Raw genomic sequence first — 22,364 nt, forward strand, 5'->3', positions numbered from 1 at the left:
GTGAGTGAGCAGCTGCGTGGTGCTTAATTGCTGAGTGGGGTTAAACCACAACAGCTAGCTCTCCAGTTTCTTGCTTTGAAGAAAAGGTTCAAACACATTTTCAGAATCCACAACAGTCAGTGAGGAACAGGGCAGAGCCCTCCAGTTCAGGCTGCAGGAAACCCAGCTAGTGTCAGGCAGACGAGCTCAGGAAGGATGCCAGGATGGCCAGGGAGGTCTGGTTGCACCAGGCTCTGGACAGCCTAGCTTTGCAGCAGTACGGCTTTCCCAGAAGGGGACTAAGCTGCAAAGCCACCCTTTGCCTGTCTTACAGAGCTCATAGCCTGCTGCCTGTCTGACATATCATCAGATCATGCAGACAGAAGAACATGAACTTTTCACAGTGGCCAAGACATTAAGCAAACAGTTGCTGCAGGGAATAACGAGGCCTCTGCCAAGGTGGCTGTGCAACTGAAAACAAAATCCACCTCCCTACTCTACAGCAGTTCCCTTCCAAGCGCAGCAGCACCACACATCCATGGGGCATTGTTCGCTCTTTTAGTCCTGCACAAGCTTGAGGACTCATCTGTGAGGACTTTGCAGCAGGGGACAAAGTAGAGGCACAATTCCCAGGCACAAGACACCATAGGTTTTTATTTTCTTACCTCTATCTTCTGGGCCAGCAAGGAAGGTTTGAAATTTGATTTGATCACCACCTTCACTTCCAGCTTGGTCCGACCCACCTCCCGCACCAGTGGGATCACACGGAAGGGAAGGATAATGTCCTTAGTGGTTCGATATCTGCAGGGATGCAAGCAACAGTGATTTCTGAGGAGTTAGCTCCCTTACAGTCTCAAATTGTACCACCTTCCTAAAGACATAGCCTCTGCATACAGGGAACAGCTTAGAAACATCAGCCAGAAAGGAAGCCATTCCAGAAGGAAGCAGCAGTAAGATCTGTGCTGCCATAGGGCAGTGATGGTTTCTCAATTCCCAAGTTTTATATCTGGTTCCTGCCAATGGCCTATGTTCAAGGACACCAGTTTTAAGCACTAAAAAACCAGATACTGCAAGCTAAAGGGTAAGGAAACCCACATCTAACACTATGGCTGTGGCAAAGAAAACCATGCAGCTGGGCTTCTACCACATTTGTAACAGAAGGATTTGTGGGACACCCAGGACAACCCTACAGATTCCACTCTGAAAACAAGGCAAGTGCATATTTGTTAGGTGCTCAAGGGCTGCAAGTCTGCCTCAGAGCAGCAATGCTACTGCAGCAGCAAGCAGATGCCAACACCAGCCTGTTCATCCCCAACCACAGTACCTCATGAGCTCAAACTCTCCATCTGGTGGAATGAAGCTGATGCTCCTCTCAGAGTCAAACTTGCTGAGCCTCACACACTGGTGGAAAGTGCAGTCGTCGATGGCGATTGACTGTTTGCCGCTAAAAACACAAGACAGTTAAACAAGTGCAAGCTGCAGCCCTGGTATCTTGCTGCAGTCAAAGTCTGTCCAGGCAGAAACTACTCTACAGAGCATGTTGCCATCGCAGGTGTCCAGGAAATGGGGAGGCAGGGAGAGATTTAGGGGACAGCAGCCTCTTGGCTCAGACTTTCCTTGTTTCACCATCACAAAAATCATATTTCAGGAAGCTTGTTTGAAAGAATTCTCTCCCTCCTCTCCCCAAAGAGGAGAGAGATTAGAGGAGGACCCTTCTGTCATAGCCAGCAACACAATGCTTGGGTCTGCATGCCAGCAGCACCTCAGTACTGCAAAGGCAACTCTGCTAGCCCAAGTCTTCTCGCAGCACAGTTCAAAGGAGAGAAAACACTTTCCTGTCCACAAAGCTATCCCACTGCCACACAGCCAGGAGAAGCCAGGTTCAGGGTCTTCCTGTTCAGAAATCTCTTCACAGCTGTTGATTTCCACACTGCTAGCAGGTGGTTTGATTCTAAACTGATTTGCCAAAGACCACAACATTATGCCATAAAAGTTTGTGTATATTGCTTCTAAAAATCTACACAGCTACTATCTGTCTATCTAGGTGCACTAGCCTAACCTGCCATCACTGAACTTGTGCTGGGTTCTAGTCTCTGAGAATACCTTCCTTGCTACAAGTCCTAAGGTCAGCCAAGAACTCTCAGCTACTGAGAGGGACCAGAAAACGAGAAGGCAGTAGCAACAGAAGAGGCAGCAGCATAGAGAAGGTGCAGCAGTGATATCTAGGCTGCCTCAACTGCTGGGAACAACAGGACAACCATGCAAGTGTGCTAAGATAGTATAAGCACTACAGGCAGGTTCAGCTGTCCTATGAACCACCATTACCTGCACAAACGGGAAGCAGACTGACCCCAGGCTGACTGGCTGTTTAGTTACACAACCCATTGGTGTAGTTTGTGCTTCCTAAGTGGGAGTTAGTCTTTCCTCATCTCTTGCCCAGATGAAAGCCAATGTTAGCCAACTAGTTCCTGTTTCTTTGGAAAACTGCTGGGAAAGCCCTGCTGCCTAGCACTGCTCCAGGTCTCAGGCAGCATTACTCAGGGTTTGGCATTGCCATGTGCTAGATGCCAGAAAGCAACAGGCAGCAGCTGTCACTTTTGGTCACCTTGTAACTAAATGCTTCTGGAGAGTAACATCTCCAAGCTCTTACCCACTGGAGAACCACAGCTAGGGAGAACCACCTAGCAAGAGTCTCTGTCCATCTTGCTTCTGTAACTCAAGAAAATAGCACATTTACAGGCAAAAGCGCTCATGGCATAGAAGGTTTGGGACAGTATTACTGACTCTTCAGAGGTCTATGCAGATGACTTTCACTAGAGTATATCCCCACTGGGCAGCCACCTGAGGCTTGTCTATTTTACTAGCTAGATTCAGGTATAGGAAAGATGGCTTAAGAGTGACAGTGAAGCGATAGCTCTTGGCTTGGTTCTGAGAGAAAAGGCAAATAGCAGCTCAGCCCCATTTACAGGAACCATCATGGAAAGTGTCTGAGATCCAAGTTACATGCACAAGTCACATGAAGCAAGAGACAGGGGGAGAGCAGAGTGCACACAGAGCTGAAACAGATTATCTACCTTCCCAATTCACTGGGGGTCAGCAAAAAAACAAAACAAAACAAAAAACAACCAAGAGAAACACAGTTGAGTTGTAAATGGTTAGTGACAGAAAAGTGGCAGTCCCTTTGCTTTTATCTCTTCATCCGAAGCAGGAAGGCTGGAAAAGGCATAAGACCTGTTTTCAGCTTCAGTGTGGGTACTGACTGAGGTGCAGCTGGGAAGGAAGGCAGCTGGGCTCCTGAAAGGGATGAGCCTCCAATCCACCCAGCCACTGACCACTTGTATGTCAGCAGGAGGGTCTTACCCAGTGTTAGTCTGTCAGCTGTTCTATTTTGTGGGAACAGTCTAGGTAAAGCAGGCTATGGTCAGAGGGGTTCCTTCACCATTCCTTGGGAGCACAACTACTGCATCCTATGAATAAGTCTCTGCACTGACTAGGACCACTAGAGACAAATTCTGGGAAAAATCCATCTTGAGGAAGTGTTTCCAGCTGCAAGAACTCCACACTTAACACTATGTTTGAATCTTAGTATTTGAAAAGCTGTAGAGAAGCCCTCTGTATTGAGGCCCTCAGGCTGGTAGCTTGCATAACAACTGATCTACCCAGAAAAAAGTTAGCAGTAACATCTGAAGGGAAGAAAAGATCAGATCAGAAAAGCTATTAAGTGCTGCCCTTTCATAAGGGTCCCTGGTGGCAAGTGACTTTTCCGCCCATGCCTCTTACCTTTTCCCCGTTTCATCCGCAGTCCCTTTGCCCTGTTTTTCAATGACAATCTTGTCATTCATGCCAAACTTGCACTCTGGCATTCCACTCAGGTAACTCTTCATCACCACTCTACCAGAGACGTGGGCACTCAAAACCTGACCTGTTGTAGAGAAGAGTGCAGTTCAGAACACTTACACAAGTCCCCACTCACAAACCTTGAAGGGAAGAAGGATGCCAGCTCAACAGCTCCTACTTACCCTGCGGGGACATCAAGAGATTCACGCTTTCCAGCACATCAAGAAAGAGTTCATTGCGACGATATTTGATCCCTTCACGTCTCCATCCAATCTGTCCAGTTACCTGGCTGGTGATCTGGGACTGCTCTTCCTTAGTCTGAAAGGAAGAAATGACATCTTAGACCTCTAGATAAATTCAAAGACTAAGAAACCTTGCTCTAAATCCGAGACCAGCCACTTGCCATTTATTACACACATCTGCTTTTGACACTTAGATATGGGTGCTGTCACACCCCCCATGATTTGGTCATTCCCTTCTCAATACAGAAAATCCTAAGCCTGACTAAAAATTGGCCATAACGACAGCAGGAAAGGTTCTTCCATTTTGTTAGCTAGTCCATTAGGCTACAGCTAGGTGCAGGAAGGCATGGGCTCCACCAATGACATTCAAATCACGTCTCAGACTGTCACATCAATTCATGTCAAGCAGAGAAGCAGCTGACAGCCCAGTTCACACCCTTATCCAACAGGAAACCCTAGGGCCACAAGACAGCTAGTCCCCAAGGACTGCTTCTTAATGACTGCAGTCATTAGAGTTACATATGAACACTAATCTAACGTGCATCTAACAGCGTCCAGGCTCTAAGCCTCCTAAAAGCCCTAAGGATTGTGTTGAGAGGCACAGGGAGGTTTCCTACCTGATGCTACAGGCGGGGTCCAGTCACACGCAGAAAGTCAAGAAGTAGACGTATAGCAGCAAGTGTGGTGCACACAAGGTTAACAGGCAAGCAGGTCAATAGCAAGAAAAGGGAGGAAGGGAGAAAGAGGCAGGTTAAGCTTAAGGCTACCTCCGGACAGAAACAGAGCAGGCCAGTTCATCATTAATTACATAGCCAATTACCACAAACAAGATGAGGGGCTTTGACCTTTAGCTCCTCTCAGAAAACCCAGCACCCCTAGCAGTGAAATGGCTTTTCAGACTTGGCCCATTACACACCACTCAAATAAAAGGAAGAGCAGAGGGAGTGACAGACAGCCCAAACACCACTCCCAGTAATGTTCCTATGCAGAAGGGACTCCTCATGTTGCCACTCCTAAAGCAAACCCTGGATGTTTATCATGGTCCAGATACCCAGACTATGGGAAGTACCAGGTACCCAGGACTGCAGGCATCTTAAATCTGGGTCCTGTATAAAGTTATATCCTTGTTAATTCTGCCTCTTTCACCACAATGGCTGCACAACACAGAAGTGGATCCTGCCACAGCAGCCTTGCACTGGGCCCACAGGGTGGCAGTACGTGATCTCAGCTTTAAACCTGAAGTGGCTTGGTTTCACACATGCTCTTGCCACAGACACGGTCATTCCTTGAGGAAGCAGAGCCATTATCATAACATCCAAGAGACAGAGAGTTTTACCTTGCCCTGGGAACTGCTGAGGTAAGTGCCCAACGCAGTACAAAGTACCTCCCTTGTCTGTCCCACAACAAAAGCCTCCTTATCTGCCTTGTTCAATGCTTTGTTCAGGCTTTAGAGGAACGAGAGGCACATGTAGATATAATACCCAGTTCTCTGGCCTCCAAAGGGACACTGACCATGTGCTGACGTTCCCATCTTCTGCAACAGCATCAGTGCCATGAACCTCTATTGGTCACTACAGAAAGTGACTGGATGAATCTGGAAGCAGATGCCTGGGGAGTGCTGAAGCTGAGATCACCCAGCAGCATGAGTGTTCCCTAAGCGGGGGACTGAAGGCACCCAGGTCTGAAATTTCTCAGGACTGGGAGGTTCCCTGAGCTGGACAAATCAGTCAGCTAAAATGGGACAAGAATATCCAACTTGTTGTAGTCAGTTGCAGCACGTTGACTAGGTTAAAGGCAGTCAGCTACCAGCAGGTTTCCCGGGCTCTTGCAGCTGGTCACAGCCCTCTTCTCACTTTCCAAAAGTAACACCAGAATTTTAGCACTACAGTACGTCTAAGGTTTCAGGAAAACGCTTTAACTAAGAGTTGACCAACACACACTCCCAGAAAGCACTTGGAGGGGAAGAAAATTACAGCATTCATCTAGTTAATGAAGTCTGGACAGATGCAGACAGGATCTGAAGAGTGAGAACTCAGTACAGAGAGCACAGCTCACCTTGAGCTGCAAGAGCAGGTTTAGCCTCTGCTGGAGGAAGATATCTGAGCCAATGCCTGCCTCAGTTCTGATACAGGACATCAGCAGGGCCTGCACTCCTGCTGTTTGAATAGTGGGCTGCTTCACGGGTAGGGACTAGAAGTGAAACCATGTTGCACACCAGTACCTTTTAAAACCCCTGTGCCACATCACCCCATTCCCAGAGTACAGGGTTACTTCCCTTGGCAAGCAACACAGCAATATCAGACCCACTTCCTAAAAAAATAAAGCAGATCTTGTATTCCAAGATCACCAGCCCTGGAAAGACCACTGTAGCCATACAGGGTGGGCATTCAGAGTGCAGCAGCTCAGTACACCTCAAATCTTCCATTGTGAACAAATGTCAAAAAGTTCAGTTCAGAAAGTCTGCCATAACTGTGGATTTTGCTCCTTAAATTCAGCAGGACGCAAGTCCAAGGAAAGCACCATCAGGAACTAAGCAGGGATAAGGGAACACAGATGACAGGCCACCCCATCTCAGATTTTGTTCCAAGGTACCTGCCAGAAGTTGGTTGTAAGTGAAAGAGGAGTTGGAGTCTAGATGTACCAGAACAGAGAGCAGACAAGGAAATATGGCAAGTACTGTTTCAATTGTTGCCCTTGCCATACTGTGCCTGGAAAGGATTACTTCTGCTTTCCGAACTGGGCTGCACAAAATTCCAACACAGAGCAGAATAACTGCTTACTTATGTAAAGCTGAAGTCCAAATTCCTCTTTGTACGGGAAGGACTAAACCTGCTGTTGAATGAAGCAAGATGTGGTGACAGTCGTTTGTGCACAAACAGCATAGGAGTTTGTTAAAACAGACAAAAGCAAAAAAAAAAAAAAAAGAGCTAGGGAAGGAAGTGAGGGTGGTGGTTAGTTTTGAGTTTTCCTAGGAACCGGAGCTGACTCAGCTATCTTGAGTGCTGACTGCCCAAAAATCTCAGACTGCAGAAGGCCAGAGTGATTTACACTAGGGCTCGGGATGGGGGACTGAGACCGGATGCACTCGCATCTGGCCACTGATATATACATGCCCTCTTGCAAAACACTGTTTGCTGTTCTAGCAGGAAATATGTTGCTCAGGGGCAGCTTCTCTCTCACCTCCTTCTTGAGAGATGCAGCTAGTTTAAAAAGGAGTTCTTAAGAAGTCAGTGCTGATGAATGTAGTTGAAACAGAGCCTCCAGAGACTTTGACCTCTGCTTATCCTAAACAAGAATAGTTGCCAGGCAGGCTCTTGTTGAGCACTTTGCTTCTGTTTGTACCTTGGGGCTGAAGCTTCACCCCGATCCCTGCTGCAGACAGCTTCAGTACAAACTGACTCCCAGCTTTTTTCTGACTCACCTGCTACATGGGAGAGTACTGAGTTTTAGGCTAAGTCCTCATTATGAGTTGCATAGCTGTGTTAGATGGACAAGGTGAGCAATATTCCTTGGGGACATGAGAAACAGTGACTATAACAGTCCTTTGCTTTTAGAGGTTGAGCATGAGCTGTCCAAGATGGGAAGCCTAGTTTTGATGGCCATAGCCTGGAGTAGGATTAGAGCTAGTTTAAAACACATTCCCAAGAACAGTCCAATTTAAGTGTCTTTTTCCCCCAAGTGCCCTTTATCTTCTACCTCCACATAAACTTTGTTGCAAGGGTTAACATTGTGCCAAATGCACCATTGAGATTCTCATCTCTAACATGAGAAAGCTCAGAATGTACTGATGCTGATCTGCAAAGATGTTACAGGCAATGACAGAATAACATTAGCTTCCTGACTAACAGCAAGATTCACAAGGCTGAAGAATACTTCATTACAAGACAGGCATGAAAGCCTGACAGCTCAAAGCACTGAAGACTGGTGGAGAAGACCTGCTCAGCGAGATTCACAGACAGAAGACCTATTTCTGGTTCAGCAGGTAGATTTGTTTGTCCTCTGTCAGAAGCTGATACAGAGCAGAGCCTGAAGCCAGCCGTCATTTACATGCAAGGGACTGGCATTATCCTAGGCTCAGGGCCCTGCCTCCCGCACCTTACCAGGCATCAGGGAACACAAGATCACGTAAGTGCAGAGACACCTAGAACGAGATGCAGCTGAGCTACATCCTTGCCAGGGTGTTCTCAATCTACTCAGGCACCTCCACTCAGCACAGGTCAGATGGTTAGCTGGTAATTAAGACCATACTTTCTTGAACAGGCTTACAGAAAATTAATCAGCAGAGCAGTGCTGTACCCCAAATTCCTCTGGTTACCTGACTCTTGATGCCTTGCTGAGTGATGAAGGTCTTCAGGGCCCCTGTTTCAGAGTTCTGAGGATAGCCAAAGTCCAGGATTTCTATGGAAGGGTAAAAGGTGGTTAGTTCAGAGCTGCAAGGTATAAACATGCCAACCATACTAACCATTCCTATAAGGAAAGAGCCAATTAGTGCACAGACACTGCTTACACATTGAATTTCTGGATAAGTTGCTGGAGCATTCCTTACCAAGAGAAAAAAACCAGCCTTGCTAAATTGACTTCACAGTGCACTATTTTGGAGAGGAGGGGTGATGAAAAGCTGCCCAACTGATGAATTTGCTGGTTTTAAAATACAACTGCACTTCAGGACTAAAGATCAACTAGTCTAGCCATGTGCACAGGGTACATTGAGTTTTTCCAAAAACATCCAAGGGACAACAAAGAAGTTTTATCCAACAGCAGAATAATCAATCTTCACAGCATTTTATTTATGTTTTGATTTTCTTATGAAAATGCAATAAAAATCAAAACCTAAAAAAACCCCAGCAGAATAGTGGCACTGCAGGATGATCAGTGTGGGAGAGAAACGGATGTTAACTACAGACAGTGCACTTAACCACTCCCCTCAAAGAGAAAAAGGAACAACCCGCAAGAGATCTAGAGGGGAGAGAAGACCACTAACATGAATACTGAGTAACACCACACCGGCAGGTTTTGATCTCACTGTGCCTACTAGGAGACAGCAGTGACTGACCAAAGCAGAGAAACAGCAGTCTCTTGATCTGCCCAGAGGGAACAGAGAAACCATCAGTCAGTGTGACCCTTGGCTAAGAATCCCAGGACACACACACGGTACCTTGTCTGGAAAACAAATTGAAGCATAACTAACACAAAGTGCTCATGTTATGCAAAACAGGGACAGTTCAAGGGCAATCTCCACAGGCAGGCTGGTATCACCAGCAGCTGAAGAAACACTGTATTATTATTCTGTGGTGAAATTTGGAGCTGTATCACTGGGGACAGTAGGACTGGGACAAAGTAGGTTGGGCTTTATTGATTTCCTTCCATCTCAGAATTGCCCCCAAGAGGCAATCCAAGAGTGGCAACCAACTACAGCCCGGGGTAACTGCTACCATACAGTACTAGAGCCACCTGAGCACTAGCTGGGATGGCTGGCCTTAGAGGTGCTAACAATAGCCCTCTTTATATACCTCAGTATAATGACAGCCCTACACAGGGTCCACTCAAAAGCTGAGGTCCAGTACCAGCTGCCTTGTTTACACAAGCCCACAGGTCCCCACACTGCAGCAAAGTGAGCCATGATCAACACAAGGCTATGGCTTGAGATGTTATCCACACTTCCAGTGCAGGTGGCATTAGAAAGCAGAACACGTAATTTTGAACTCTGTCACACATGTTAAAAATACTTCAATGATTATTACTACATCAAACTAAGCTAAGGGGTTTAGAATAACCAAGCGCAGTATGACATCGCAGATAAGGGAAACATCTCACCATCCAGTAGCTCGTAAATCAGCACAAAGTTGTTCTTTATGTTCTCCTCACTGATCTTCCCAAAGTAGGCAGTCATCACGTCACACATCTTATAAAGAAACTCGAATACCATGGCAGCGTTGACATTCTGCTTGGTGACAGCAGCCAGCCAGATGTTGGAACGCTTGACATGAAAGAAACTTGTGCGGGCGATGTTGGTGACAGGTGAGCGTACCTGCTGCCGTGCATGGATGACATTGACGCGGAAGGCGTCGACAGCATTCCGCCTATGAGATCATCACCAAAGATAAGTTAGCACAGCGTACATGAAAATAAGCTAGCTGCACAGTTCTGCTTATGTGATTACAGTCAGACACTGAACTATATACACCAAGCTCACTTAGGAAGAGCACCTAAGTGGGGATGTCTAAGAGGGACAAGTAAAAGCTCTGAGCAGAGTTAGACATTAAATTCTGCACAAACTAAAGAGACAGAGCACTACTGGTCTCTAAGGAGCTTTGGACTACAGTGTAACTATAGTCAGAAGGAGAAGCTAACCTCCATCAGGAGTCAGATGGCAAAGGAACCTTCCTTTCAATTAATTTTGCTAGCACTCCTGATTGATTGCCATAGCTGGGAACAAACACAGTAGCAGCTTATGGCTCAAAGAGCCCAGTTTTGACCAAACATCTAGTTACTGCCTACTTTGCATGCCCAGGTCTTCATACTCTTGCCCCAAAGCAAGTTGTAGTCTCCCAAGATATTTGCTGGTGACAGTTCCTCCCTGACATACCACTGAGGAAAAACCAGCAAAACCTACCCAGGTCACCTGACAGATGTCAGGGCCCAGGTACACCACAAAAGGGAGCTTTAGTTCTCAGATCCACCTCACCTCCATACCCCACGCACTGTGGAGGGCAAGCTCAAAACAGCAAGCAGGATTAGGAACATTTTTGGCTTTCCAGTTACACGTCCTCTCAAGCCTGCTAGGCTTCAGAACAGGTCTCCTGCACATGGACTTAGGGTCCCCACAGTGCCACATACTAGTAGCACTGCATTATGTGCACTGGACTGTCCAGTACCATTTGTGGTAAAAAGGTTCTGCACAGTACTGAAAAGGTGCTGCACAAGCTTCCTCTAGCTGCTGCCATCTTTAATCCAAACTGTCTATAAACTAGTGATAGGGAACAAATCTCTCCTGGGTAAAGAGGGATGTCCAAGTGGCATTCTAGATGCCAGCTCTTCCACACTAGAGTTTCCTTATCCTGTAGCTACAAGTCAGGATAAACTCCCCAAATTAAGTTAAAGTCCACCAATCCTAAGAACATAGGAAGGAAGCCCAAGTGCTTTATATGAAAAGAACAAGACTTAAAGCAATGGTCTACACACCAAGCCAAGACTCATCTAATTGTGCTTTATTATTCATACTCTCAGACACTGTGTAGAACAGGGGGTCTTCTGACTGCAGCATCAAGGCCATGGTAGTGATTATGCAGAACTGTGTTTGAGAGCAGACAGTAGTAACATCCTCCCAAGCAAGAATACAGGCATACAAATGCTCATAAGCATTGATGGTTGTCAACAATCCAGCAGACAGTTCCAAGTTTGAAAACAAAGGATATTCAAAGAAACATATGCTACCACAGCAGGTGTTTGTTCCTTGAAGGTCTGGGTACATACGTAGAAGCTTCATCAGTAAACACGCTCCCCCATAAGCAAAATTCTGGCCTTCAAATACTTCTCAGGTTTTACTGCTCCAGAAGGCTTGCAAGTTTGAGTTAAATTAGTATTTCATTTCTACCTTAGTTCTTCCGTAAGAAAGTAATTTAATCTACTATAAAATAACAGTATCTAAAAGTCCCATTCCTCCCCTCCAGTAAGCCTTGCAAGGAAAGTTCAGCTTGCTCTGGAGCATTAGCCCTCCCAGCCTCAAGTTCTAACCCACTAGAACTAGTACCAGAACCAGCAATCAGACTGGTGCACGCTAGAGGAGAAGCCTCAGGTCGGTGAAGCTTTTCTAGCACACTAGTTGCCCACTGTGCAGTGCCAGTCATGGCCTACCACGCGTCTCTTACCTATTGCTACAGCAGCCAATGAGATGGGATGGACAGAAATGGCGCCAGCGGAGAAAGGAGGAGTGACAGCAACAAGAGAAAGGGTTAGAAACACACACAAGGCACAATGAATCCAAAGAGATAAGGAGAGACCAAACAGCACCCCCTCCCCCTGCTCCTGGGCACAAAAGGCCAAGGTGGTATTGGATGGACAGTAACAAGCTGTGGCAGCAATGAAGCCCTTACAAGGTACAATGCTGATATGCCATGGTCAGGCTGCCAGCATGGACAGACTTGTGTTCAGCTGAATTTTAGGGCTAACTGGGCGTTTAGTCCAGATGAACTGCATCCATATCACATCAGTGATACCCAGTCTGCTCTGCTAATACATGTAGCAAGCCTTGGAGGGCAAAAACTCCAAAGCCTCAATCTGAGGCATTGCCTGGGGACCAGAGAGTATCAGGTATTTTATTCCCAGCCTGCAAGTCTGAGTGGGCATTTCTATGACAGTACTTCTCATTTGAAGCTGTTTGGGTTGATGCTTTCTGGCTTGGTCCAGCCAACAGAAAATACAGCAAGTTTGATAGAGCTGGAGCACATCTGGAGAGATATGGCACATCCTGCAGATTCAGACACTGCTCTATCCAGCTTGCACTTATTCCTTAAGGATCAAGAGCCATGAAGCTGAAGTGATGTATTAGAAGCTCAGAAACCAAATGCCTATTACATTTAAAGTACATGCAGTTTGTCATGTAAGCTGCTCAGTTTCAAATAGCTTATTTTTATTAAATAGCTACATCCTTAAATGCAGGTAGGTTCTCCCAATGACTATGTCACTGAAGAACAAGGCACTTGAAGATCTCAGTAGAGCCCTCCATGGTATCCTGAATTAAATGCATAGTGCTTTGCCTTTTTTTTTTTTTAAGAGGCTGCTTATGCATGCAGCTAGCTGCTGTATGGACAGATGCACTACATGCACTAAAGCCATTCTAAGTTGCAAGCAGAGAAAGTTTGAGTTTTGCAGTACTTCTGCCTTTAACAAAGTCAAGGGAAGGGTTTCTTCATTGACTATCACTTTGCTCATTAACATTTGAGCTAGTATGTGCTTATTTAGAGCCTTAAACTGTGCAAGGGGAGGGGTTCTCATAACCACAGATAACCTTTAATCTCTCCCAACACATAGGCTGAGGCTTCAGAATGCCAAAGGCAGGTGCCAAGACCAAGGAGTCTAAAGGGTCAATCACAAAGACAGGCAGCAGCTATGCTCATTTCCCAGTCAACCTACCTCCCAACAAGCTGGATGGGCTTAGCCCTCAGTACTTCAGATCTACTGTTTAGGAATTAAGAACTGCATAATGTTCTGTAAGTCTGTTACCTGGTTGTTTGGATAGAGACAGAACTCCTACACAGTTGAGTACAAGCTACAGTATCATGGTTATTCCTTTCCCTACCTCCCTCTGAAAGTTAGGATACTAAAAACTTTTAAGTAGACCTGGTACTGATGCTAATGTTCAGACTAGGAAATGGCAAGATTCTCAGTCACTTGATCACACCACAAGATGAGACACAGTCATTTTAAGACAACTTGTTTTATAAGGTTACGTGTCTAAAAAAAATTCCAAACCAGGTTTGAAGGCCTGTTTCAAAAGGAATTCAACACCTTGGGGAGCAAGCTTGGTTAATTAGCCAGCACCAGCTCCACCTAAATCACAAGATTGACACTTTCACAGGAACCGAATGGAGGATTTCACTTAAGGGAACACTGACTCCTGAGGTCCTAGAGAAAACAGTTGCATCTTTTTGGCACCGTTTGCCAAATGAAAAAGTTAAGATAGGATCAGGCAGGAATTCCCATTTTCTAGTTTTGTCTGGCTAGCCAGCAGGAAGTACTTTATCATGTATTGAACAAGTCACTCACTTTGTAAGAGGAATGAGCCAAGACAAAAAGCAATAGAAGATCACTACCTGAAAAATAGCTACTTCACTCCCTAGTTCACATCTCCACAGCCAGAATGCCCTTTAAAAGGCCTTCTTGAATAAACATCAGCTCAAGCACAATCCCATCTTTAAGTGCTTTAAGTTTGCAAGCATACAAAAAAAAATTTTGCCAGGAACTGCAGTAACAGCGTCCTTAGCCCCCACCCAAACATATTCTCAAAATTTATCTATAATGCAGGCTGGTCTGGCTCAGTCACTGTGATGCCTACTCATCAGGGGAACTTTACAAAGCCAGATCTGGCATACGAATTCCTCTGAAAAGCTTCAGCTAACAAGTATACAAGACTGAAAGGAGTTAGTACAGCAGAGGAGAGGCAAAACTTCGTAGCCAGTAGGTTTCTGCTTCAGAAATACAATGCTTCCTTGGCTCAGCTCTGTGTGGAAGTCCTGGAATAACTTAACCTTAGAACAGCCACTCTACTCTGCCTTAGCTGACTGAGAACAAGCCAAGATATTTAAAGCTCATTAGGTGAAGCCTTATTACAGACACGGTGTTGACCGCTACTCCATCAACAAAACAGTGCAAGACTTGACTAGCTACTAGTTCTACCTCAACTTTTAACCTCCACTAGGCAATCCATAACCAGAAAGGAAACACTCTTCAGACTAGAGCAGTCTGAAGGACAGACTGGCTAGACAGTCTTTGGTAATTCATGGCAACAAGTTATTTCACAGCACATCCTACCACTACTCATTGTGGAGACCTTGTACAAACTATTTTTTCCTAAACTGGCCAGAAGGATCTCTCTCATTGGACTTTGAATTAACACCTACCACAGCCCAGCTTCCACTAGCTATATTTTGACTCTGCTAACTTCAATTACTACACTTCCACCTAATGCCTAACACTAATGAAAACCCACTAGGAAGAACAGTGTTGTGCAAGAAAGCCACTTAAGGTTTTCAGTCCAAGCATTATCATCACTTGGTACCGGGTTCCTTATAGCACCATCCACTGCCTATAAGACATCAAATTTTTAGCAAGATCCCTTCTGGGAACCAGCAGCCTAAGGATTGTACAGATCCAGCCTAAGTGAGCATCATAACACTTGTGTGAAGTGCAATGAGACACCTACAACCTACTGAAGGCTTTCAGTGCTTCCCACAACTTTAATCACCCAATGAACATAAGCTTTTCACATATGAGCCTACCATACAAAGTTGGGGGACAGAATGCCAGCTTTAAGTGTACAGCCATGGTTACAAGACTGCTTGCAGACATAACTTTCCAAGACCATAGACCGTCTTCTGCATGCCTGTGTTTGAAAATAATTCAGAGCCCTGGTTATAGTGCGTGGCAGACAGTTTCCACATTACTGCTCCCATAAAGTTTTAACCACTACAGTGAGGCTGGTAGACTCCCACAGTGGCAGTCCATGTTACTGAAGCATTTGGAGTAACAGCCAGATCTCTATCATCCAAAAGAAAGTCCTAGGTTTGCCTGCAGGCCATCCTTTACTACCATCTGTAGGTGACCAGGGCTTAAAAGACTATTTTTTTCTGAACTAAGCCTAGAGCAGCAAGTTGAGTTGCAGTCTTACATGCATGCACAGCTAATGCAGAACAAAGCAGCTTTGGGTTGTTGTCTGCACCAAAATGAGACAGAAGTGCAAAGACCAGGGATGCAACAGAAGCACTTACCCAATGTCATCCCGGTAGACTCGAGAGATTAAAACCTCTCCTTTGTGATTATAGATGAATAAGCCTCCGATCATGATGGAACTTTAGTCTTCTCTTCCCATGTTGCTTAAGACCTGAAGCAAGAGAGAGCACGTATCAGTAGGCTGCATGGCAACAAGCAGTACAGCAGACACAGACTTTGACACCTGCTGGTTACTAGCCAGGGCACAGACACCTTTTGTCACACACATCCTCAACCAGAAGACAATTCTTACAGCACTTGTGGTGGGGAGGACCTGATAGCACACACACACAGGAGTAATGAACTCTAGCAAATTGCAGGGAGGGACAAGTGGAGGGCATGCTCAGAGACATTCCTGAAAGTCTGATGATGTGGGCTACTTCACATAATTTATCTTATTACATCTGGCCAGGCTAGCACATGGCTGAGGCCCAGTAGGGCAGGTAGAGACTCAGAGGCAGCTCAGATGCTGGAAGCAACTGCCTGCCTCATGCTTACATCCTGGAGAGGAGAGTGCAGAGCTCCTTACTTATAAAGGACAATCAGAAACAGTGTTTTACTTTGGAGAAGAGGGAAACAGCCTTATGGCTGCAGTTACTGATCATACTTTTTGATCTGCTGGGATTTTATATGGAAAAGCACGTGTTCCCAATGCACAGTGTAGACTGTATGTACCACAACAGACTTAAGCCTTAACTACATGCCAGTCTCTCCAGATCAGCATTCCCTCATGCTTGCTGCAGAACTGCCCCTCAGGGGCACACTGTAACAAGGACTCAGTGAGGAAGCCCACCAGGAACCAACTGCCTTGTTCCAGACCTAAGGAGTCACTGCAGGAATTCTGGCAGAGGCCCAGCTGAGTTACTTCCTGACCTTGTCTGAAGCAACTCAAGAGCTTAGGTCTAGATGAGTACATACAGCTATAATGCATGCTATAACACATAGAATCATAGAATGGTTTGAGTTGGAAGGGACCTTAAAGATCACCTAGTTCCACCCCCCCTGCCATGGGCAGGGACACCTTCCACTAGACCAGGCTGCTCAAAGCCCCATCCAACCTGGCCTTGAACACCTCCAGGGACGGGGCATCCACAACCACTCTGGGCAACCTGTTCCAGTGCCTGACCACCCTCACAGTGAAGAAATTCTTCCTTATATCTAATCTAAATCTACCCTCTTTCAGTTTAAAGCCATTATCTCCTGTTCTATTGCTACAAGCCCTTGTAAAAAGTCCCTCTCTGGCTTTCTTATAAGCTCCCTTTAGGTACTGGAAGGCCGCAATAAGGTGTCCCCGGAGCCTTCACTTCTCCAGGCTGAACAACCCTAACTTTCTCAGCCTGTCTTCGTAGGAGAGGTGCTCCAGCCTCTTGATCACTTTGTGGCCCTCCTCTGGACTCACTCCAACAGGTCCATGTCATGGACATGAAGCTCTCAACATGGCTGCAATTTGTAGCCAGGACTGAAGCTTAAAATTAGCACTGAAATAGATGCAGGCTTACTTCTCATTCAATTCATCAGCAGTGATGGATCAAGCCTCAAGTATTAGTAGTACCTGGCCTATCCCCTGAATGCAAGAAAAAACACAGGCCTGGAACTACATGCAAATCAAAGACCCTTTATTTCTACTATAAAGTGTCTGTCTCCCCAGTGACCGAGATACAAATCAGATGCAATTCATAGTTAGTCTTTTTGTACACAGTTCACACAACTGTTTGAGATATCACCAAGCCCATCACTATATGGCAGGGGGTTCTTCGCAGCAAGTACACCTTGGTTTATTACCACTTTTACATAGTTTTCGTATAGGAATATTACAGCCTTTGATGATCCCTCTGCATCAGCAGCAGTACTGAGTAACACTTCAGACTCCAAAATGAGAGCAGTGTGGCCACAAGGTGCCACTGGAGTGGGAGATCTCAACCATTATCCACTTTAATCAGGGGCTAGTGCCTCAGAAGTTACCCTCTTAAACAGCTAATCTTCTCTTTCTTCAAAGGAAGATTGTTTTGAAGAAAGCTACAAAGCTGTAGACATTATTGATGCAGAAGACTTTTTTTTTTTAAATACACAGCTACTTCACCAGATGCCATTCCTGCAGTCATATATACTCCTATGCACTTAGGTCCAAGTCATAATACCCACTCTAGCAACTGCTTGGTTGGCTTAGTCCAGAGAAGAGCCCTACAAATGCGATAGGGCAAGCGTTGTAACTAAGTCTTGGGATGATTACATAGGTATTTCTTGGTTTTGGCACTGCAGAGCATCAGATAACCAACCATCTTCACACTGCTGTTAGGGTGGGTTAGTCTACACCCACTAGTCTGGGGTGGGTGGAAAGGATAGGGAGAGGCTAGCCTAGAGACAGATGCTGACAGTGAACTGATATGTGTTTGCTCAGGAACACAGCAAAAATGAAGTTAAAATGACCTAGCCTCAGAGCATCTCAAAGGTCAGGAAAAAAAAGAATACAGAAGCAATACACACTTCTGTGCTAAAACAAGATTTATAGTGTAGGCACTACCTTTAATTTCAGAAAGAAAAAAAAACTTTTAAATTTCATAATCCTTTACACCAACATTTTTAGCTACACCTAATGAGCCCTCAGAGAGTAACATTACACATACTTCTCTGCTGTGGGTCTTCAGCTACCAGATGGCTGCTTCTGCTCATTAAAAGGAAAAAGAAAAAAAGAATCAAAAAGTCAGTTAAGTCAAAACAGCAAGAAACAGACAGACAAGCAGTTGTCCAAAAGCTCTGTAGTGAGCTTCCTGGCTTTTACTCCCACATTCTGCTGGTTGAGTGTCTCTGGCTATTAACAGGCTGCCTCCTGCCACTTGTCAGCGGCTTCATGTGGCACTGTCATCAACATTTTTTGATGTCTAAGACTCCATCTAGCACAGAAGATGTTTTCAAATATGTTATTTTTCCATTCCCATTAGTGACACTTCATAACTTCAGGATACAAGTATTTCATTACCTCCAGGATAAGACTCTGTAACCAAACCTATTATGACAGAGGTAGCACACAGTCTGAGATTCCCATGTAGTTAGAGTGGGAAAAGCCTTCCGTAGGTGCTCACTGTCCCATGTAGGGGGACCAAGGCTACACACAGTGTAGCTGGCAGTAAGGCCAGCATCCCCACACCAGAAGACAGAGATAATCCTGTTGGTCAACAGAACAATACCAGGTTCTCAAATCTAAGGAAGTGGCTGTACCACAGACTCACAACTACTTAACATGAAACACACACAGCCCTAACAGGCATGCAGGAGGCCACTGAAAAGTAATGTGCAGGGCTAGAACCCAAAACATGGAGAATATCTGTTTGAATACAGTTGCCCAACAAGTCTGGCAGATGCTGAAACTGTAATTCAGCATACATTTGAAAGGTCGCTCACACAAGCCAAGTGATGAAAAACAACAAAAAAAGAAGCATTATGAAAGCAACTTGTTGCCTGCTCTAGAGAATGCTTTCCTAATTAGTATTTTTCCATTCCAGGTAAGAGACAAGGATGTCTTTTCACACTGCTACAGTGCTGGCTTCCACGTTTGGATATGGACTATTGCTACCAAAGGTGAAGAAGAGTTCCCGCATCCTCTTTAAGACTTACATTGTATAGAATAGTTTCCTGGAAGCTTATGCAACTGGTCAAAGCTGGATCATATGAATCCTACAAACCCTTTCCAGAAGATTCCTAGAAAGCACATCCTAGTCTTAAAAAAATAATCTCCCTCTTGGGTTTTAATGCTACTTAAGTTATTTGTTTCACTATTTTTAGCATAAAGGAAACGTCTGCTTTGATGAGCAACAGGATCACACACAGCCTCTTGCTAGCATGACAAGCCAATTGCTTTCCGAAAGAGCCTTGATTTAGAATATTTACTACATTACTATAAAACATGTAGAAGACTGCTGATCAAGCTTTGTGCTGGAAACTAAAAGCCTTCTCTTAGGAAGATCTACAACCTTTAAATGTTGATTGAGATAATGATAAAGCATAGCCTCATATGTTAAGGTTAGAACATATTCTGTAATAGCTTCACTTAAGTTACAGGCAAAAATATCAGCGTTTTTATTTGCATCACAGTACTAGGCAGCAGAGTCAACTGCTTGCTTATCTTACATGTTAGTAAAAACATTTTAGATGAGAGCGGATACAGCATGATTCAGGTGCTTTTAGTCTTTAAAAAATTCTTTGTCAATGCAAAGAAATGCTGGGCTTCTTCCTTACACAAATATACTAGGAGCTGAGTTCAGGCTTCAAACTTTCCACGCACAGTTAGCTCCTAAGCTAACCAGCTTCATTTGCACATTTAAGAGCCACATTAGTTCATACTGCAGATCTGTTAGCTCAGTGTCTTGGTCTCCAACATTGGCAATGAACAGACAGTCAGATAACAGTAAGGACAGGTCAAGAAAACACTCCCCAGGAGATCCCCCTGCAATGGCTTGTTTATTTTAGAACTCTCAATGGATCTCTAAAGTATTTGCCCAGTTTCCTACCAAATCTCTGCATCAGCAGCATCCCATGGCAAAAATAAAACTGTAGACTTTAACCACTGTATAAGACACCCTCCTTTTTGTTTCAAGCCTCCTTTTTCTTCCTTCCCCCAGCTTTGTTTAATGGCCTCCAGTTCAAGTGCAGGAAGAAGTAATTAAGAACTAGCCTCCATACTCTTATCTCCAGGCCACTCAGGATTTTGCAGATCTTCTCCACTGCCTTCATTGCCCCTTTCCCAGAATGTGATGTTCCCACCTTACTCAGCTGCTCTTCACAAGGAAATGACTTTATGTTTTGGTCTTTCTCAGTGCCCTCCTCTAATAGTTTTCCTTCTGGAAATGAGCACAAAACTGTACAAGTTATTCAAGATGTAAGCAAACCATGATATAGACAATACAACAATCATACATATCCTGCTTTGACATTTTCCTAGGGGGGGTCTCAATATTTTACTTACATTTTTAAACCACCGCTCAGCAAGAAGCTAACAACTTCATCATCTGTCATAACTCCAAGATCACACTGAATTCAGTCTTCAAGGTGATTAACCACATTACGGGTTAAGCTAGAATTGCCTTTGCTCCCTAATCCACCTATCTGGTATATGCACCATTGTACATTTTTGTACCTTGAATTTAGTGTTCCATTTTGTAATCCCATCACTGCACCTCTATGCCATTTTTTTACCTACTTTACCCTTACTACTCTGAATACCCTCCTATCTACACACACAACCCCCGCCATGACTACTGACCACAACTGCTCTTATTGCAAATCTCATTTGCTACAAAATAGGAGCACGCAGAGAGACTTGCCATGCTGCACTGGTAACGGAACTTGATATTGAACAACTTGCTCAAAGTCAGAAAGGGACAGGCTCTGTGCTATGTGAACCCCTGGTTAATACCCAAGGTGGCAGTTTCACTTACTACAGATTTAGCCACAGGATCAGGACCATTCTGCCAGTTTGTTTTATAATGGCAGCCTACCAGCATAAATATACCTGAGAGATATGCACTAGCGTTATTTCACATGTAGTAGCAGCTTGCCTCCATACCAGTTACGATTCTTCTCAAGCCTGAAAAAATTTACAGCTCCACAGATTAAACTTGAATTCAGATTTAAGTGCAATTTACCTAACTCAATTTGTGTCAGACAATTGGTAAAGTGTTTCCAGGTACCAAGCAAAGTGACATGGGCTAAAGACACTGAATACAAGGAAACAATTTTAGATGACTAACCCAACTGTACTAGCTATCCATTAGGTCTCTGCAGTACTTGAAGGACACATGCAGTATAAACCTCTTGCTGCACTCCCATCTAATGACATCAGGGACCAAAGAGGTCTCAAGTGCACAAGGTATTTAACACAATTATAAGCAGACCTTCCTTGCTCCGCCTGACTTCTGCGGTCCAGCATCTTGAAGAGTTCCAAGCATCACAAGCATATACAGCACAACAGCATCAACACAGCTTACAGCAAGTTCGGTTTGGTGCAGTGCCGTTCTCTCAGCCAGCCTTCACCAAGTTTGCCCACAAGGTCAGGGAATGCTGGCAACATTCCAGTCTTCTGCTCAAGCCTTGCATTACACCCCTCCCAGACACAAGATCAGAGTGACTGCACTCCCTCCCTACTACAGAGTTACTTCCATCAGCTAATGGGAACATGTCCACACAGCTGGAAACTCAAGAGGTAGAATGACTAGCCCAGAGATAGATGAACAGATGAGAGGAAAGCTATACAAAGGGCAGCATGCAAAAGAAAGTTGCTTAAAGCTTAGCAAGAAGAATGGCTCTTTAAGATGACAATGGCTCTCCTTGAAGTGGCTGCAGTGAAAATAAGCCTGCTTTGTTTTGATCCTCATTTGTGTTTCGGTACAAGTTTCACAGACAGTCGTTTCAACTATGTCAAGGTTACACTGCAACTAGAATGAGGTTTTTAGTAGTACAGTTCAGATCTTCCACAGGTTTTTAGTGGTACAGGTATGATCTTCCACTTGTTTTCAAATAATAGTTTTCTTTTCAGATCAGCTTTGAAAATGAAAGATCCTAGTGCTTGCAATGGTTAAGAACTGCAGGGAACAGGGCTCAGATTAATTTGAGACTGACATTCAGTGACTCACGACTGCTGGAATTGGAAGGCCCCAGAGTAAGAAATCCACCACAGGAGATGGGTTCATCTGCTCGCTGTGCATAAGTGACATGACTCAAAGTTTCCCAGCATTGCTCAATCAGCTTTCAATGACTCATTCTGCTCCTCTCCACAGTCAGCCTTTTCTAGGGAGCTTGCCCTACACTGTTTTTGAGTTTCCTCAG

General features: G+C 44.9%; 1 protein-coding gene across 3 annotated transcripts in view; it reads right to left on the minus strand.

Moving 5' to 3' along the window:
* The window catches only part of AP2M1 (adaptor-related protein complex 2, mu 1 subunit), a 30,917-nt gene that overhangs the window by 2,528 nt on the left and 6,025 nt on the right, over nucleotides 1-22,364 (minus strand). The window contains exons 2-12 of one of the 3 annotated variants that reach the window (XM_010572986.1): nucleotides 18,170-18,207; nucleotides 15,545-15,657; nucleotides 11,927-11,932; nucleotides 9,873-10,138; nucleotides 8,374-8,456; nucleotides 4,676-4,681; nucleotides 3,999-4,134; nucleotides 3,760-3,901; nucleotides 3,054-3,065; nucleotides 1,304-1,423; nucleotides 645-780 (exon numbers count right to left, since the gene is read on the minus strand). In XM_010572986.1, coding sequence (XP_010571288.1) covers nucleotides 645-780; nucleotides 1,304-1,423; nucleotides 3,054-3,065; nucleotides 3,760-3,901; nucleotides 3,999-4,134; nucleotides 4,676-4,681; nucleotides 8,374-8,456; nucleotides 9,873-10,138; nucleotides 11,927-11,932; nucleotides 15,545-15,618 — 981 coding nt within the window. In that variant the 5' untranslated portion in view covers nucleotides 15,619-15,657; nucleotides 18,170-18,207. Of the gene's footprint in view, nucleotides 1-644; nucleotides 781-1,303; nucleotides 1,424-3,053; nucleotides 3,066-3,759; nucleotides 3,902-3,998; nucleotides 4,135-4,675; nucleotides 4,682-8,373; nucleotides 8,457-9,872; nucleotides 10,139-11,926; nucleotides 11,933-15,544; nucleotides 15,658-18,169; nucleotides 18,208-20,518; nucleotides 20,521-22,364 lie in introns of all 3 variants that reach the window. The other 2 variants (XM_010572988.1, XM_010572987.1) reach the window with 2 other exon arrangements.

The sequence above is a fragment of the Haliaeetus leucocephalus genome, unplaced genomic scaffold (assembly GCF_000737465.1).
Source record: "Haliaeetus leucocephalus isolate CR32 unplaced genomic scaffold, Haliaeetus_leucocephalus-4.0 Scaffold362, whole genome shotgun sequence".
In the NCBI taxonomy this organism is placed as follows: domain Eukaryota; kingdom Metazoa; phylum Chordata; class Aves; order Accipitriformes; family Accipitridae; genus Haliaeetus; species Haliaeetus leucocephalus.